The 15,258-nt window shown below is 63.3% G+C and overlaps 2 protein-coding genes across 3 annotated transcripts; one reads left to right on the top strand and one right to left on the bottom strand.

Annotated features, from left to right (window-relative positions):
• The first annotated feature begins 226 nt into the window (after window positions 1-226).
• On the top strand, window positions 227-7,023 carry LHX5 (LIM homeobox 5). The gene is given in 8 exon segments (XM_075434816.1): window positions 227-396; window positions 2,201-2,424; window positions 3,489-3,766; window positions 5,118-5,283; window positions 6,657-6,720; window positions 6,722-6,858; window positions 6,861-6,925; window positions 6,928-7,023. Coding segments are annotated over 8 exon segments (1,200 nt in total).
• A 1,361-nt stretch (window positions 7,024-8,384) lies between these two features.
• Window positions 8,385-14,095, bottom strand: SDSL (serine dehydratase like). 2 transcript variants are annotated; one of them, XM_075434885.1, is made up of 8 exons: window positions 13,960-14,095; window positions 13,370-13,664; window positions 13,238-13,277; window positions 12,991-13,130; window positions 12,602-12,690; window positions 12,275-12,502; window positions 12,037-12,161; window positions 8,385-11,282 (listed from the first exon to the last, which is right to left on the bottom strand). In XM_075434885.1, the coding sequence occupies exons 2-8, from the start codon at window positions 13,535-13,537 to the stop codon at window positions 11,008-11,010; spliced, it is 1,065 nt and encodes a 354-aa protein (XP_075291000.1). In that variant the 5' UTR covers window positions 13,538-13,664; window positions 13,960-14,095; the 3' UTR covers window positions 8,385-11,007. The 2 variants fall into 2 exon arrangements, with proteins under 2 accessions (XP_075291000.1, XP_075291002.1); XM_075434887.1 differs by having other exon boundaries at window positions 11,191-11,916.
• Window positions 14,096-15,258: the final 1,163 nt, after the last annotated feature.

Below are 15,258 nucleotides of genomic sequence, written 5' to 3'. Positions count from 1 at the left end.
ACTTTTAATTTTTTATTTTTATTTTTTCATTATTTTATTTTTCCCTTTTAACTTCTAACTTTCACATTTATATTTTTCCATTTTACACTTTACCTTTCACATTTTTACAATTTGATTTTATTCATATCCCCCCCCCCGCCCCGCGCTTTCGAGCCGCCGCCGCCGCGGGCCGGCGCGGGCCGCCTCCCCCTCCCCGGCGCGTCCCCGTGCCCCGGCGGAGGTGATGATGGTGCATTGCGCGGGCTGCGAGCGGCCGATTTTGGACCGGTTCCTGCTGAACGTCTTGGACAGGGCCTGGCACATCAAATGCGTCCAGTGCTGCGAGTGCAAGTGCAACCTGACCGAGAAATGCTTCTCCAGGGAAGGGAAACTCTACTGCAAAAATGACTTTTTCAGGTGAGTCCCTCTGCCCCCCCTCAGCCAACGGGGACGGGAGGGTGCAGAGGTTCACACCGGTCTCTGGTGCCTCCCCGGGGTCTCCTCCCGGAGCTTTTTTTTGGGGGGGGGGGGAGGGTCCTCTCTTTCTCTCTCACCCCTCTCGCCCGGGCATCGGCACGGAGCCTGCCCCATCGTCCCGGCGGGGATGCAGCCCCCCACCCCGGGGGATCCCCGGGGAGGGGGGGCCCGGTGGCTCCGCTACGGCTGCTGCTGCAGCCCGAGGTGGGGGCGGCGAGGCTGTGCCCCCCCCCCCCCCCCTTTCTCCCGTCCCAGCTCTCCCAGTGACCTTGCACCGGGCCCCGCTCCGGTACCGCCGCCCGCCCCGTCGCGGCGGGGCCGGGTGGGCGTCGAGGCGGCAGCCGTGTGTGTATCCCCCCCGTGTCCAACCCCCCGGGGCCCGGCCTGGCGCTCCTCGCCCCCCCCAGTGACGGCAGGCCCCTGTGAAGCCGATGGCCAACCCCCTACCCCCCCCCGCCGGCGGGGCCCCCCGCTCCGTCGTTGCTTAAATGCCCCTAATGACTGCGATAAGGGGCCGATGAGGAAATTAGGGGCCGGGGGGGTAAGGGGGGGGCGATGACTTATGGCTCCTAATGCCCTCACTACATCAACGTCACGGGGAGCAGCCGCGGAGGCAGAAGTTGTGCCGCGGCCGGAGGGGAAAAAAGGGGGGTACCCCGCGTCCGCACCCCCGGGCCTGGTAGCCCCCGCTCTCGGCTGCTGGGGTTTTTTTTTATGTCTGCGTGTCGTTTTCTGTTTGCTTTATTTTGGGGGGGAGGGGGGGGTTGGTTTTTGTCTTTTTTTTTTTTCTCTTTTTTTGTTTGTTTTGGATTTGCGGGTTTGGGATTTATTTTTTATTTTATTTTCTGTTCTTTTTTTTTTTTCCTTCCTTGGGGAGACCCTTTCCAGCCGATTCGGATTCCCCGTAAAAAAACAAAATCATTTTAAAAAGGGAAAAAAACCCCGCTCTGCCTCCAGCAAAAGGAAGAAAAATCGGAGATTCCTAAAGGGCTGCTTCCAACCGGGAAAAATCCGCTCCCCCCCTCCCCCGGCGCCGGGCTGGGGACCCCCAGAGCTCCCCCCGCCGCCGCCCCTCGTTGTTCCGGGTGCTCGGGGCTCTCCGCACCCGCCGCTCCCTTTTTTTTCCCTCCTTCTGACCCAAATTTTCCCGGTTTCTCCCCGGGATTTTCAGGCCGGCGCCGGGAGGCAGCGGCTGAAACGAAATCCAACCCCCCCCCCCCGCGGAACCCCCGCCGCCCCCCACTCTCCCCCGGCCCAAATCCCGTCGAGGATGCTCCTGTGTGGTGTGTGTCCCCCCCAAAAAAACCCGAGTTCTCTTCGCAGTCCACCCCACCTGCACGGGGATGAAGGCTCTCCTCCTCCTCTCCCCAAAAAGGGGACAGGGGGTGCGAATCGCCTGTTTCCCCCCAAATCTCCCAGCGGGAGATGCTGGAGGCTCCAGCGGTGGGATTTGGGGGAGGGGGGGGTCAGTATAAACGACCCCCCTCCGCAGCCCTGTGCTGCCGGGGCTCCCAGCTGGAGATGCTGGAGGCTCGATCCCCCGCGGTGGGATTTTGGGGAGGGGGGGTCCATACAAACGACCCCCCCCGGATTGCCCATCGCTGCCGGGGCTCCCAGCTGGAGATGCCGGAGGCTTGAGCCCCCGCGGTGGGTTTTTGGGGAGGGGAGATCAGTAGAAAGGTGGCCCCCCAGCTTGCCCACCACTGCCGGGGCTCCCAGCTCTTGCTTTCCCCCCGCACCCCAGGAGGTTTGGAACCAAATGCGCCGGCTGCTCCCAAGGCATCTCCCCCAGCGACCTGGTCCGCAAAGCCCGGAATAAAGTCTTTCACCTGAACTGCTTCACCTGCATGGTCTGCAACAAGCAGCTCTCCACGGGCGAGGAGCTCTACATCATCGACGAGAACAAATTCGTTTGCAAAGAGGATTATCTGAACTCTCCCACGCTGAAGGAAAGCGGCCTCAACTCAGGTACGAGCGGCTCGGCCCGGGGACTCAGCCCTGCCCGCCGGTACTCAGGGAGGGGGCTTCGCTTCCCGGGGTGAGGGGCTGCACCCCGTAGCCAGCCTGAGGCACACCCCCCGCCGTAGGTCTGCGGGGAGAGGGGGGGATTTGGGGTGAAAGGCTTTGGAGAGGGTGGGAGGGTTTGTGACCCCCCCCACCAACGCGTGGGTCGAGAACGCAGCGTTGCTCACTCCCTCCCCGGCCCCTATGGCCGTGGGGATGGGGGGCTGTGGGGAGCAGGGAAACCCACCCCCACCCCCCGGGACTGGCACAGGACCGCGGGCCTGATCCTTCGCCTCCTTTCACCCAGAGGCAAAGCTCCCATTTGACTTCCTTGGAAGCTGTCTCTGCGTCAGGAGAGCAGGATCAGGCCCAGTCCTGCTGTCGCAGCCGTGCCCGGCGCCTCTGCTCACCCCCTTCCGTGGGCTCTCTCTCCGTCCAGCGCCCGGGGCCGGATCCTGCCACGCCAGTCAGTGGGGCCGCTGCTGTGAGCGAGGCGAGTAGAGCTTGGCCTTGGGTGGGGGGGTGCTGGCACCAGGGTCCCCCGGGAAGGGGTGGCTGGAGGGGAGGGGGCTTAGCCAGGCTCAAGGCAGTGACTGGAGACCCCCCCCAGACCTCCTCAGACACCCCCAGATCCCGGCTGCATTTTTTTTCCGCTTTCCCGGTGTGAAAGGCTCGGGGGGAGGGGGGGGGGGGGGAAGAGGGGCAGCGCTGGGGCCTGCGGGGGGCCTGGGGGCTCGCCCCCTCCCCGGCTCCCCTCGGCCGGCGCAACGCGGTGCACGGGGCTGGATCGGGCGACGCTTGCCTGGAGCTCTGCGTGATGTTGGGGGGAAGATGCTTTCGGGGTACAGGGGGGAGAAGGGGGGGCAGAGGCAATCTGCACCCCTCGCTGCTCTCCGTCACCCCCCAACCACTCTCCTGGAAAGCAGCCTGGGCCGGGGAGGGCAAAGGAAAAGGGGGGGGGGTTGATCTGTCCCCTAAGTCACCCGCCGCCCCCCCCCCCCCCTTTCCTCTCTGGGTCTCCTTTACAGTGTCCTCATGTACAGACAGGAGTTTGTCCCCGGATCTCCAGGACCCCATGCAGGACGACACCAAGGAGACAGACAACTCGACCTCCTCGGACAAGGAGACCACCAACAACGAGAACGAGGAGCAGAACTCGGGCACCAAGCGGAGGGGGCCCCGCACCACCATTAAAGCCAAGCAGCTGGAGACCCTCAAAGCTGCCTTCGCCGCCACCCCCAAGCCCACCCGCCACATCCGCGAGCAGCTGGCCCAGGAGACCGGCCTCAACATGAGAGTCATCCAGGTAGGGCAGCCCCGGCTCGCCCCCCACCCCGACCTCGCCGTGGCCCTCCCCACCCCACAGCATGATGTCACGGGACCGGTGGGTGACATCACTCCTATGACAGCAGACCATCGGGGGGGTGATTTCCCCTCGCGGGGAGCGGAGACCAGGGACGGACCCGGTGGGGAGGGAAGGAGCAGGGGTGCTGGGGGGAACCCAGACGCTTCGAGGCCGTGATGGTCTCCTCTGGGTACTGGCGAGGGGCTGGGACACTGAGGCAGAGGAGGAGACAAGGCAGGCAAACCCCATCCTTCCCACGCCAGCGTCACCCCAGGGCCAGCCAGCACCCACCCTACTCTCCCGTGGGTTAGCGGGGACCCCCCTCACCCCATGCCTTAACGCACCGACCCCATGGGAAGAGATGAAAACCAGCCCCAAACCTCGAGCCGGCCGGGCTCCTCCGCGGCCTCGCTGGTGTGGCAGCAGGGTCCCCCGATGTCCCCGGCGAGGGGGACGCTTCGGCCTGGCGAAAGCACGGCGAAGCCCTCGCGTGTCCGCGGGCAGCCTGACGCTTTCCCACCATGCTGCCTGCGTGCGGAAAATCCCTGCGGAAACGTCGGGATTAATGGGCTTTAATAGAGGCATTAATAGGGGAGGACTCTCTGGCTTTGCCGGTAGCCGAGCCGCGAGTCCCAGCGGAGGGGAGCAGGAGAAGTCCCCGGAGGGATGCGACGTCCACGGGGAACACGGGTGGGCACCCGCCACAGCGGGGGGAAGGCACGCAGGGGGGTGAGGCCGTGGAGTTTGGACGAGGCGATGCCCCGTAGAGAGGCAGCCACGTCTTCCTCCCCTTCCATCTCCATCCTCATCCTTCCGACCCCCCACCCGCCGCGGCAGGTGCCCGTCTCCCTGCTCCCCGCTTTCCGCCCACCTCCGCCGCAATCTGGAGTTCCTCCCCCCCCGCCTCCTTTTCCTTCCCTCTTTTCCTCCTTTCTTCCCCCCCCCCCTAAAGGAAATATCTCCCTCCTTGTATTTTCTGGCTGCCCTCTTGCTGGTAGGGACAGACAGGCTGAGGATGCGCATGGCGGGGTGCAGCCAGGATTTTAATCACCCTTATTATTTGGCGTGTGCCCCCCCCCCCCCCCCCAATCCCCTCATGCAACTGTTGGGGTGATCGGCAGCACGCAGCGGGGTTGGTGTTTGCCATTAAAAACCACCCAGCGATGGGAAACCCCTTCCCCTCCCAGGCAGGAGCAAGATTTCCATCCCCTTCCTCACCACCCCCAGACTTTGGGGTGGGGTGGGGGAATTCCAAGCGGGTGGCGGGGGTCCGCGGTGTGTCCGGTGGGTGCTGACATCGGCCCGGCCGTAGGTCTGGTTCCAGAACCGTCGGTCCAAGGAGCGGCGGATGAAGCAGCTGAGCGCGCTGGGGGCCCGCCGGCACGCCTTCTTCCGCAGCCCGCGCAGGATGCGGCCCCTCGGCGGCCGCCTCGACGAGTCCGAGATGCTCGGCTCGACTCCCTACACCTACTACGGAGGTGAGGGACCGTCCGCGGGGACCCTGCCCCTCCACACCCCCCCTTCACCCCCCACCCCCCGTTCCTTCCCCTTCTCCTCCCCGTTCCCTTTGTTCCTCCCCCACGGGTTTTTTCCTTCCCCCGCTCCCTGTCCCCTCCGCGGGAGCGGACCCCCGACGGGACGGGCATCGGGGGAGGGCGGGGGGCGTTGGGGGGGCCCCCTCTCCCTCGAACAAAGCCTCAGCTGCGGGGCTTTTGTTCCAATCCCCGCCCGGGCCCGCAGCATATGGCGGGTCACCGCCGCCCCGACGGGACGGGATGGGCGCAGCGGGGCGGCCCCAACGCCTCGCCCCCCTCCCCCCCCCCCCCCCCCCCCCCGTAAGCTGCATTTTCAAAGACTGAAAATGGCACCCTTCGGTGCCCCGCAGTTTAGTTTCTAGATCCCCTCCAGGCTGCTAAACATATATATAATTTCCCCATTATGTATATATATTTTTCCCTCTATACATATATATTTTTTCCCCATTATATATACACTTTTACCCAATTATATATATATACACTTTTACCCATTTTTATACATATATATACTTTTCCCCAAATGTATACACATGTATACTTTTTCCCCCAATGTATACACATGTATACTTTTCCCCAATATATATATGTATATACTTTTTCCCCAATGTATACAGATATACTTTTCCCCCTAACATATACATATATATACTTTTTCCCCCAATGTATACATATATATACTTTTCCCTCAATGTATACATATATATACTTTCCCCTTCAATATATATATACACTTTTCCCTCAATATATACATATATATACTTTTCCCCCAATATATACATATATATACTTTTCCCCCATATTAGATACTTGTATATACTTTTCCCCATTTTATATACATATTTTTTTTCTCCATTGTATGTATACACTGTTTTTTCCCCATTATACATATCATTTGTCCCCCTTCCCTTTAGATATATAGTTGTCCCCCTTCCTTTTGTATATATAAATTTTCCCCATTCCTCTTCTATATACACCATTTGCCCCCCCCCCCTCCATTAACTAAGAATTAAACTGAGCCCATCCTCCCCCCCCAGCCGCCCCAGCCCCGGGGTCCCTGCCTCCTGCACCCCCTCCTTCCCCCCGGCCAGGCAGGGAGCGAGGTGCTGAGCTCCGCAGCCCTCGGGACAGGCTCCTTTCTCCCTCTGGGCTCAGATTTGCCGCGTTGGGCCGCGCACCCCAGCAGAATATTTCGGAGGGGGGCCACCAGGCTGGGCCAGCAGGGAGGACAAGCCTGGGGTCAGGGCAGGGTGGGATTTTGGAAGGTTTTTGGTCCCGGGGGACCAGCTCCATCCTTTCCTCCCCCCCCCCCGCAGATTACCAAGGTGACTACTACGGACCGGGAGGCAACTATGACTTTTTCCCCCACGGGCCGCCCTCCCCAAGCCCAGTCCCCGGCCGACCCCAGCTACCTTCAGAACTCAGGACCCGGCTCCACGCCCCTGGGACCCTTGGAGCCCCCCCTAAGCGGACACCACTCCTCAGAAAACCAAAGGTACACGGATATGATCTCGCATCCCGACACCCCAGCCCCGAGCCGGGGATGACCGGTTCGCTGCACCCCATCCCGGGGGAGGTCTTCAGCGGGGGCCCAGCCCCCCCTTCTCCATGTCCAGCAATAGCGGCTACAGCGGGGGTCTCTCGCACCCCAATCCGGAGCTCAGCGAGGCGGCGGTGTGGTAGGCCCGGCGCGGGCACGCGTGCGTGTGTGGAGGGGGAAAACACTCCCACATTCCCCCAGCCCACGCGTGTCCCCCCCCCCTCCAACCCCCAGACCGGGGTGCGTCACGTTGCCGGATAAAGACCCCCCCCCTCCGATGCCAAAACGCATCCCCGCATCCTCCACCCCTCCCCATCACTGCAGAACCCCCCCTCTGGGACCTTGGGGCCACCCCGCTACCTCCCCCTCCCGCCACCTTCCCCCCAACACTGGGGTGGGGGCAATGAATGGTGCCCAGCCCCGAAGAACACCCCCCCAGCCGGCGTCGGGACCACTGCCCCTCGGACCAAAGCTGAACTCGCCTGGACGCAGGTCCCACCGCCCTGGCAGTGCCTGGGGAGAGGGGGCTGCAGCAGGGCTCCCCCTTGCTAATTAGCATCCTTTTTAATTATGGGGGGGGGCAGGGAATGGGGAATAGCAGGAATAACACACACACGCCCCCACCCCCGCCTCTAGTTTTTGTTGTTCCCATTTTTCCCCAAGGAGAAGGTGGGTTTGGACCCGGATTTTGGCGCTGGGTAGCGGGGTGGGGTGGGGGGTGGGGGGGCCATGCCCAGGGCTGCCCCAGTGACTGGCTCAGATTGGGCACCCACGCGGCGGAGAAGGCACCGGAAAGAGGCAGAAACAGGAAAAAACATGACAAAAGCCCCCCCCCCAGTAAACAAAAACCCAACCCCCGAACCAAACCACGGCGACGGCAGAAACTCACCTCGCGCCTCGACGCCGAGTCCCACCCCGACGCTCCGCCGAGTTAAGGATGTATTATAGTTTTTGCTTCTAGTTTCTTTATTTTGTATAAAGGAGAAACAAATAAAGTATGTTTTTGTGTTTACTGATTATTTATTGTACTTTAGTCATCGGAGGCTCCGAATTTTTCTATTTTGAAGGCGGGGAACGGGGCAGCGCCGGGGACGGGGGTGAGAGGATTGGGGGGGGGGGGGGGGGAAAGGAGGGAAGGAAGGAGAATGGAAAAGGAAAGAAATAAAGTTGTTTTCTGAAAGCGTCGTGGGTTTCCTGTCCCGCTGCCTCTTGCGGAGGCTGTTAGTGTGAATGGCTCTTGTTGTTCAATGTGAATAAAAAACCTTTTAGCTACCTACTGTTCCTCACCTGGTCCCTTTCATTTTATTTTTTTTAATATATATATATATATATTTTATTTTTTTTAAGACAAGACTATGAGAGTTGCTGGGGGGACTGCCCTGCTCCCCGCTGTCCCCCGCCCCTGCGTGGGGTCTGGAGGAGCAGTCCCCTCGGTCCCCTGGGTGGGTGGGAGCCGCAGCCCCTGCGCCAGACAATGCTGCTGCATCCCCCACCTGGTACCCCAGGCCCCCCCCCCCCATCACCCTGGCTCTCCAGCGCTGAGGGGGCACATTAGCCTGCTCAGCACCTTCCCCACACCCAGCAGACAGCCCAGAGCATCACCTCTTCCTACGGGGCGGGGGGGGAATATTGTGTGTGTATCCCAAGATATCCCCCCCCCCAGCCCTGCTGGCAGAGCATCCCCATGGGGCAGCCACGGGAGGGGGCAGCAGGGCTGCTGGGCGGGTGTCCGTGAACACCATCAGCAGCTTTTGCCCCATCTGCCCCAGGGGGGGACCGAGGGCAGGCAGGAGCGGGGTAACGCCCTGAGCACCCCAGCCCACCCCCTCCTCTCTCCTGCTTTCCCTCTCTTGTTTTGTGAGGTACAAAAATAAATAAAGTCCCAGGCAGGCTGCAGCTCTGAGCTAATATTTAAAATGCAAAATCATGGCAGAGGTTTTTTTCTCCCCCCCCAGTCTTGCAGTAAAAAGATATAAACAGAATAAATTACCTTCCCTCGCCAGCTTACGAGAGTCCCTCTCTCCTGACCTGAATTTTAAGTCCTGGCTTGGTTGTAGCACGGAGCACCGATGATTTATGAAAAGCCAACCACTTCTCTGCATATTTTCTCTGTTCAGCCAAGTGGTGGAATTTATCCTTCCTATACCATTACCAGCATTAATAACAGGGTGGCAAACGAGCCAGGCCAGACCCCAAGGGACCCTCAGCCGGGAGCTGGGGCCATCACAAAGACGATGGGCTCTCGCCACCCACCGAGCAAAGCACCTTCTCCCCTTCCAACAGGTAGGGAAACTGAGGCAGGAGGGCAGCCCGCCACTCCACCTCTCCCAGGCCATTTGGGTTATCAGGTAACGAGTGCTGCTCATAAGGGCAGGGTGATGTGTTGTTAAACAACTCCCTCCTGGCATTGCTTTGAGCATTAGAAAATGGAGCACAAGGTCATTTTGCTAGGTGAATGCCGGCTGCTATCTTCATTATTATTATTATCAGTATTTTTATTATTACTATCAGTGTTATGATAACTGAACCCAAGGCGTACGTAGCCTGAGGGCTGCTTGCAGGCTGCTGGGGCACCCTGTCCCCAGGGTGGGACAGGCTGCAGGAGGTGTTCTGGATGGTGCTGGGGTGCTCTGAGCTGCCAGCTCCCATGCGGGGGCCGGGGGGCTCAGTGGGAGCAGCTGTCCCAGCAGGGACACCCCCCCCAGTACGGAGGAGCTTTACCGGTTGGGCCCCGCCGCTCGGAGCGGAGTGCGGAGCCAAATGTCCCCCCGGGACACCGGCTGGGGGCTGCTGCCACGCTGGGCTTGCCCATCCCAGTGAAGGGCAGCAGGGACCTGATGGCTGGGGGGGTCACAGCGGCCGGATCCTGGGGGACGCAGAGCCGGCCTGGCAGGGAGCAGCTGGGATCAGCCCGCTGGGTATCCCAGCCCCCGACCGCAGCCAGGTGTGGGGTCCCCATTGCAACCAGGGTCGGGGTCCCCATCACAACCAGGGTCGGGGTACAGCGTCCCAGTTGAGATCGGGGTCCCCACCGCAGCTGAGGTGAGGTCCCTGTCACCCCATCCATCCCAGGAAGGCGCTGGCACGAGGGTTCCTGCCTGCCTCCAGCCACAGGGCAACCGCAGGTGACCCCCACCAGCCGGGGTGTCCCCCAGGTAACCTGCACCCCCTTTGCCAGGGACAACCCAAACCCCAATCCCCCCCCAGCCGGCACCCAAAGCCCAAGCGCTCCCTCACCCAGGCAAGGAGGGGGCAAAGCTCCCCTTGGGGGGCTCAGGGAGTCACCTCAAGCCCCCCATGCCACCCCCAGCAATAACCCCTGCGGGACCATGCTGGGGGAACTCCACTGCGAGCTCCCGGCCCCCCCGAGCCCTGGTAGAGCAGCTTCTGTCCTGGGAACAAACTTCTTTCCCAAAGCCGCTGGACAAACAATGCTACATTTTATTTTTTTTCCTGACCTTTTTCCCTTTTTTTTTCCAGAAGGGGAAGGTCTGCAGAAGGTGGAAAATAATCAGGTTTTGGACCTGGCATAAAAAATTGCTGGAGTAGGTTGGGCTGACTCCTTATAATTAATAGTGTGCCTCGTAATAGGATTCTCCAGCCTTCGGTGCTCCCTGGAAACACCTTTTTACATAAGATATTGCCCGCGACGGAGCGGCAGGGTTGTGATTTATGGGGTTTTGGTCTCCAAGCAGCACCCGGGGATTCTGGCCTGGCCGGTGGGACATACTGGGGGAGAGGGGGAAAGGGCCGCGGGCAGGGAGGGTGCTTCTGCGGGGCTGGCAGCCGGGTCGCGCGGCAGGCGCCCGGCCAGGGGAAGGGGCTTCGTGGGGGCAGCCAGCGATCCGGGGGCTGAGCTGGTCCTGGGGCTGAGCGCCCTCTGCTCCGAAGGGGAGGAGGAGGAGGCTGAGGAAGGTTTTGGGACGGGAAAGGGTTTGTCTCCCTGCCCGATGTCACTGGGTGATGCTTGGGGCACGGGCTCAGCTGGGGAACCAGGGAGCAGTCGGGGCTGGGGTGCCCCAGTGGGAGCAAGACCCCCCCCATTGCCAGGCGATGGGAGGAAGGAGGGGGGAGAAGCGACTTTGGGGGGGGACACGAAGAACCCCAGGAGGTGCGACAGCAAAGGGCTAAAAGCAAACGCAGCACTCGAGAGTGGGAACGAGGAGAGCAGGAAAGCCTGGAGGAAAAGGGAGAATGGGAAAAAGAGTGGGAAGGGGGGGCGAAAGGGGATTGGGGGGCTGCGGAAGGGGGTATGTGCTCACAGGCGCGTGAGTCGGCGCGCCTCGGAGCCCGTGGGTGTCAAACACGGCCGCGGAGCTCCACCAATAAATCAGCGTAACCAGCGGGCCCGTCTGTGTCGTTCCCTTCCGACCGCAGACAGCGCGGCAGGAACGGGAGAAGACTGTAATAATTAATAATCATTAGAATAATAACGCATAAAGACAGCAGCAAAGTAATTAGTCAGCGAGGGAGCGCTCGCTAATCGAGGCGGGGAGCCGTGGTCCGAACAGCCCGGGGAGGAGCACGTGAGGGGACACCGAGGGTGGGGTGCCGCGGAGGAGGGTGCCCGTCCCATCCAGGGAGCGGAGCGGGGTCCCCCCAGCCCTGCCACGGGGTGGGCAGGGGAGGCACAGGCGGGACCCCGGCTCCGTCACTGCCTGCGGCGCGAGCCCCCATCTCGTCCGCCCCGCGTGCCTCAGTTTCCCCATCCCTACGTAGGGGCTGCGGGGCGAGGCCGGCACCGCGCCCGCCAGGCAGCGCAGCTTCATTTCGGTTATTTCGGAGGGAAAGCGAGCCGAGGGTGCTGGCAGGGCCCCGCGGGTCCCCTCCTCGGGGTGGGTGTCACTCCAGCCCCAGCTGGCTCTTCAGGGCCTGCAGCTGGGCTGCCTGCATGCTGCCCCCCCCGCAGACCACCACCACGACGGAGCCCAGGGGGGTCCGCAGCTGCCCCTCGCCCTGCAGCCGCCGCAGCCGCCCCGAGTAGAGCATGGCCAAGGCGGCCCCGCACGCCGGCTGCACCAGCATCCGCTCGTCATCTGCGGGGACGAGAGCGGGGGGACAGCAGCTCAGCAGCCCACCCCACCCCATCCCCACCGGCCCCCCGATGCCGGCTCGACCCGGCGGTGGTCCTGCCACCCCCGCCATGCCCGGCTCACCCAGGAACCGCTCCACGGCTCGCACAGCCTCCGCGTCCTCCACCACCTGGGAGATGACCTGGCACTCCCGGGCACACTCCAGCGCCCGCGCCGACACCGTCTTGGCTCCCAGGCACTTGGCCACGCTGGGACAGGAGGGGACGAACGTGGTTGGGGTGGTCCCAGGATGCTTCGGCGAGCCCGGCTGAGACCCGCCAACTCGTTGCACGCATGGGCGCTCCGGCAAAGCCCAGCTCACCTGGTGATGTCGGGCAGTGAGACGAGCTGGCCGGCCGCCAGCGCTGCGTGGAAGCTGTGAGCCCCCCGGGTCTCGGCGGCGATGATGGGGACATCCTGCCAGCCCACCCGGCGCAGGCCTGCCACGACGCCCGCCAGCAGCCCCCCCCCACCCACCGCCAGCAGGACGGCGTCCGGTTTGGTCTCCAGCGAGTCCTTCAGCTCCAGGACCAGGCTGGCGTGACCCTCCCTGTGAGACGAGGGGGGACGGGGCGGGGGGTGCCTCCCAGGGGCACCCCGAGCCAGCCCGGACCCCGGGGGGCAGGAGCTGAGCCCTGGCAGCACTCACCACACCAAGGGGTGGTCGAAGGGGTGGATGCTGACCCAGCCCTCGGTCTCCGCCAGCTCCAGGGCTCTCCCGTTGGCTTCATCCCACACCTGGGAGTGGGCAGCAGGGGCTCAGCAGGGGCCACATCCAGCCGTCGCGCCCCACAGATGGGTCCCTCGTCACTGCGGGGGACACCAGGAACCCCCCGGGGCACGGGGCTGAAGCGGGGGTCCCCGGGGCAACCCTGCCGCAATGCCGGGTGCAGGTGATGCAAGAGGGGGGACATTTCGGGATGGAGTTTGCCACAGACATCCCCGGCATCGCAGAGCGGGCTGAGCTCCAGCTCAGCACCCCCCCCCTCCCCTGGTCCCCCCCCAGACCCCAGTTTTAGCGGGGTGCCGTGGGGGTACCTGGCCAAAGACCTCCACCTCCGCGCCCAGCTCCTCCAGCTTGCGCACGGTGCTGGGGCCGGTGGTGCTGGGGACCACGACGGTGACCGGCACCCCCAGTTTCTTGGCCGCGTACGCCGCTGCCAGACCTGCGTTCCCCCCTGCGGAAAATGGGGTTCAGCCAGGGCTTGGCCCCCTCCGGACCCCCCCATATTACTCACCAGCATCCCCCCTAGCTCAGCCCCATCCCAGCTTGGGACCCAATTACCTGAGGAGCAAACGAAGTGCCGGCAGCCCTTCTTGGCAGCCTGAAAGGCAGGAGGGGAGGAGGGAGGGAGACGACTGCGTCCCCGCGCCGTGCCCCCCGTCAGGGCACAGGCAGCCCCCTGCCCGCGCTCACCTCCTGGCAGAGGTGGCCGATGCCGCGGATCTTGAAGGAGCCTGTGGGCTGGACGTTCTCCAGCTTCATGTAGACCTTGGTGCCCGCTGCCCTGGACAGGGCCAGGCTCTCCAGGACGGGCGAGGAGATGTGGAAGGGCTTCTGGTCCTTGCCGGGCTGGGCTGCCATGGCCCCGGTGACGGATGCTCTGCCAACGAGAGGCGGGGGGGACACGAAGAACCCCAGGAGGTGCGACAGCAAAGGGCTAAAAGCAAAGGCAGCACTCGAGAGTGGGAACGGGGGAGAGCAGGAAAGCCTGGAGGAAAAGGGAGAATGGGAAAAAGAGTGAGGAGGGGGGAAAAATGGGGATCAAGGGGTCCCCCCCGCAGCCCCGCTGCCCACCCCAGGCTTGGTACTGGGCACCAGGCTGTCCCCAGTGTACCCTCCCAGCTCCGGGATGCAGCAGCGCTGAGCCCCGACGCGCAGCGATGGGTCATCCCTCCCAGAGCCCCAAGACAAGCTGGGCCACCTCCTCGGCCACCCTCCCGGTCCCCAAGCCCCTCCGTGTCCCCAGCCGTTGCCTGCACAGGGCCACCCCACGATGGGGTTACCTGGTGTCCCGCAGGCCCTCGCCGCCTGTCCCCAGCTCCTTGCCCACAGCCAAGTTGGGGGGACAGAGGAGGGACAGGTGACCTCGGAGGGGCCGTGCCGGTGTCCCCACGTCCCCGTGTCCGGCAGTGCAGCGGGGCGAGGGACAGCGGTTAAACATTGCCCTGTCCCCAACTGTTTGCTCAGCACTGGGTGGGTTTTGCCAACCACGGGGTTGGATCTGTGCCGAAATCGCCCAGGCACGGTGCCGGGTGTCCCACGGGGACAGCCACGTGTGGCCCCAGCAGCCAAACCACGGGGGCCTTCGCGTGCCCAGGGAACGGGACGTGGGCGCCCAGGAGACAAGGAGGAGCAGTGGCAGCTCCCAGGTGACTTTTGGGGGTCCCCAAGGGTTTTCCCCCGCCAGCTGGGCACAAGCACCAAGGGGTCCAGCCAGAAACAGGTCCCAGCAGACCACAGGACTTTGCCCATTTGACCTGCACCTGTGCCCCCCAAACCCCGGTGGGCAGCTGAGACCCCCCCAAACGAGCCATCGCACCCCGATGCCCGCCCTGCCAAGCCCCCTGCCCTGCAGCAGCCCTGCACCCCTCTCCGAACCGCATGTCCCCGGGGGGTGTCAGCCCTCCCAGATGGGTAAGCCCCCGGGACGAGCCCCCCCCCAGCTCCCGGCTGGGCACCCCAGAGGGGTCTGGGTGGGGGGGACGGACCCCGCACCGCTGCACCCCACGAGCATCCCTTGGAGATGGGGCTGCCCCAAGGGACCCAGAGCCCGGCTGAGCCCCGAGGTCCAGCAGCACCTGAGCCCCCTCCTTCCTCCAGGACACCCCAAAGCTCCTTCTTGTCACCCAGCCCCAGTGACACACCGCAGGGTTGGGGTCCCCCTGGCACGTGCCCTATCTCTGCGCAGAGGGGCCGGCTCCGTCCTGGGCAGGCGAGGAGAAGGATGGTGGGAGCTGGAGGAAGGCTTGGCCCTGGCTCCGCGCCCCGCGGCCGCAGAGGATTTCTCCCTGCCAGTGTCTCGAAGCAGAGCCCACTTTGGCACAAGGTCCCTCCCGTCCCCTTCCGTGGCGGCTTCACGGGGTCCCGAGGGGGGGCTGCCACGCACACAGGACACAGCCACCACACCACCAAAAGGGGTGCACTGGCAACCCCCCCCCCAATCCCCCCAAGTGAAACGGGCCTCAGAATACCAGATTTCAGTCCCCTGCCCCAAACAGTGCTGCAAAGCCCCCCCGAGAGCATGACTGGTGACAGGCATAGAGCAGGGCACGAGCTCCAAGATGGAGCTGGCCATTGGTGGC

Source organism: Opisthocomus hoazin, chromosome 13, assembly GCF_030867145.1.
Source record: "Opisthocomus hoazin isolate bOpiHoa1 chromosome 13, bOpiHoa1.hap1, whole genome shotgun sequence".
Classification (NCBI taxonomy): domain Eukaryota; kingdom Metazoa; phylum Chordata; class Aves; order Opisthocomiformes; family Opisthocomidae; genus Opisthocomus; species Opisthocomus hoazin.
The sequence above is the reverse complement of the archived record's forward strand: the minus strand, read 5'-3'. Positions and strand labels throughout refer to the sequence as shown.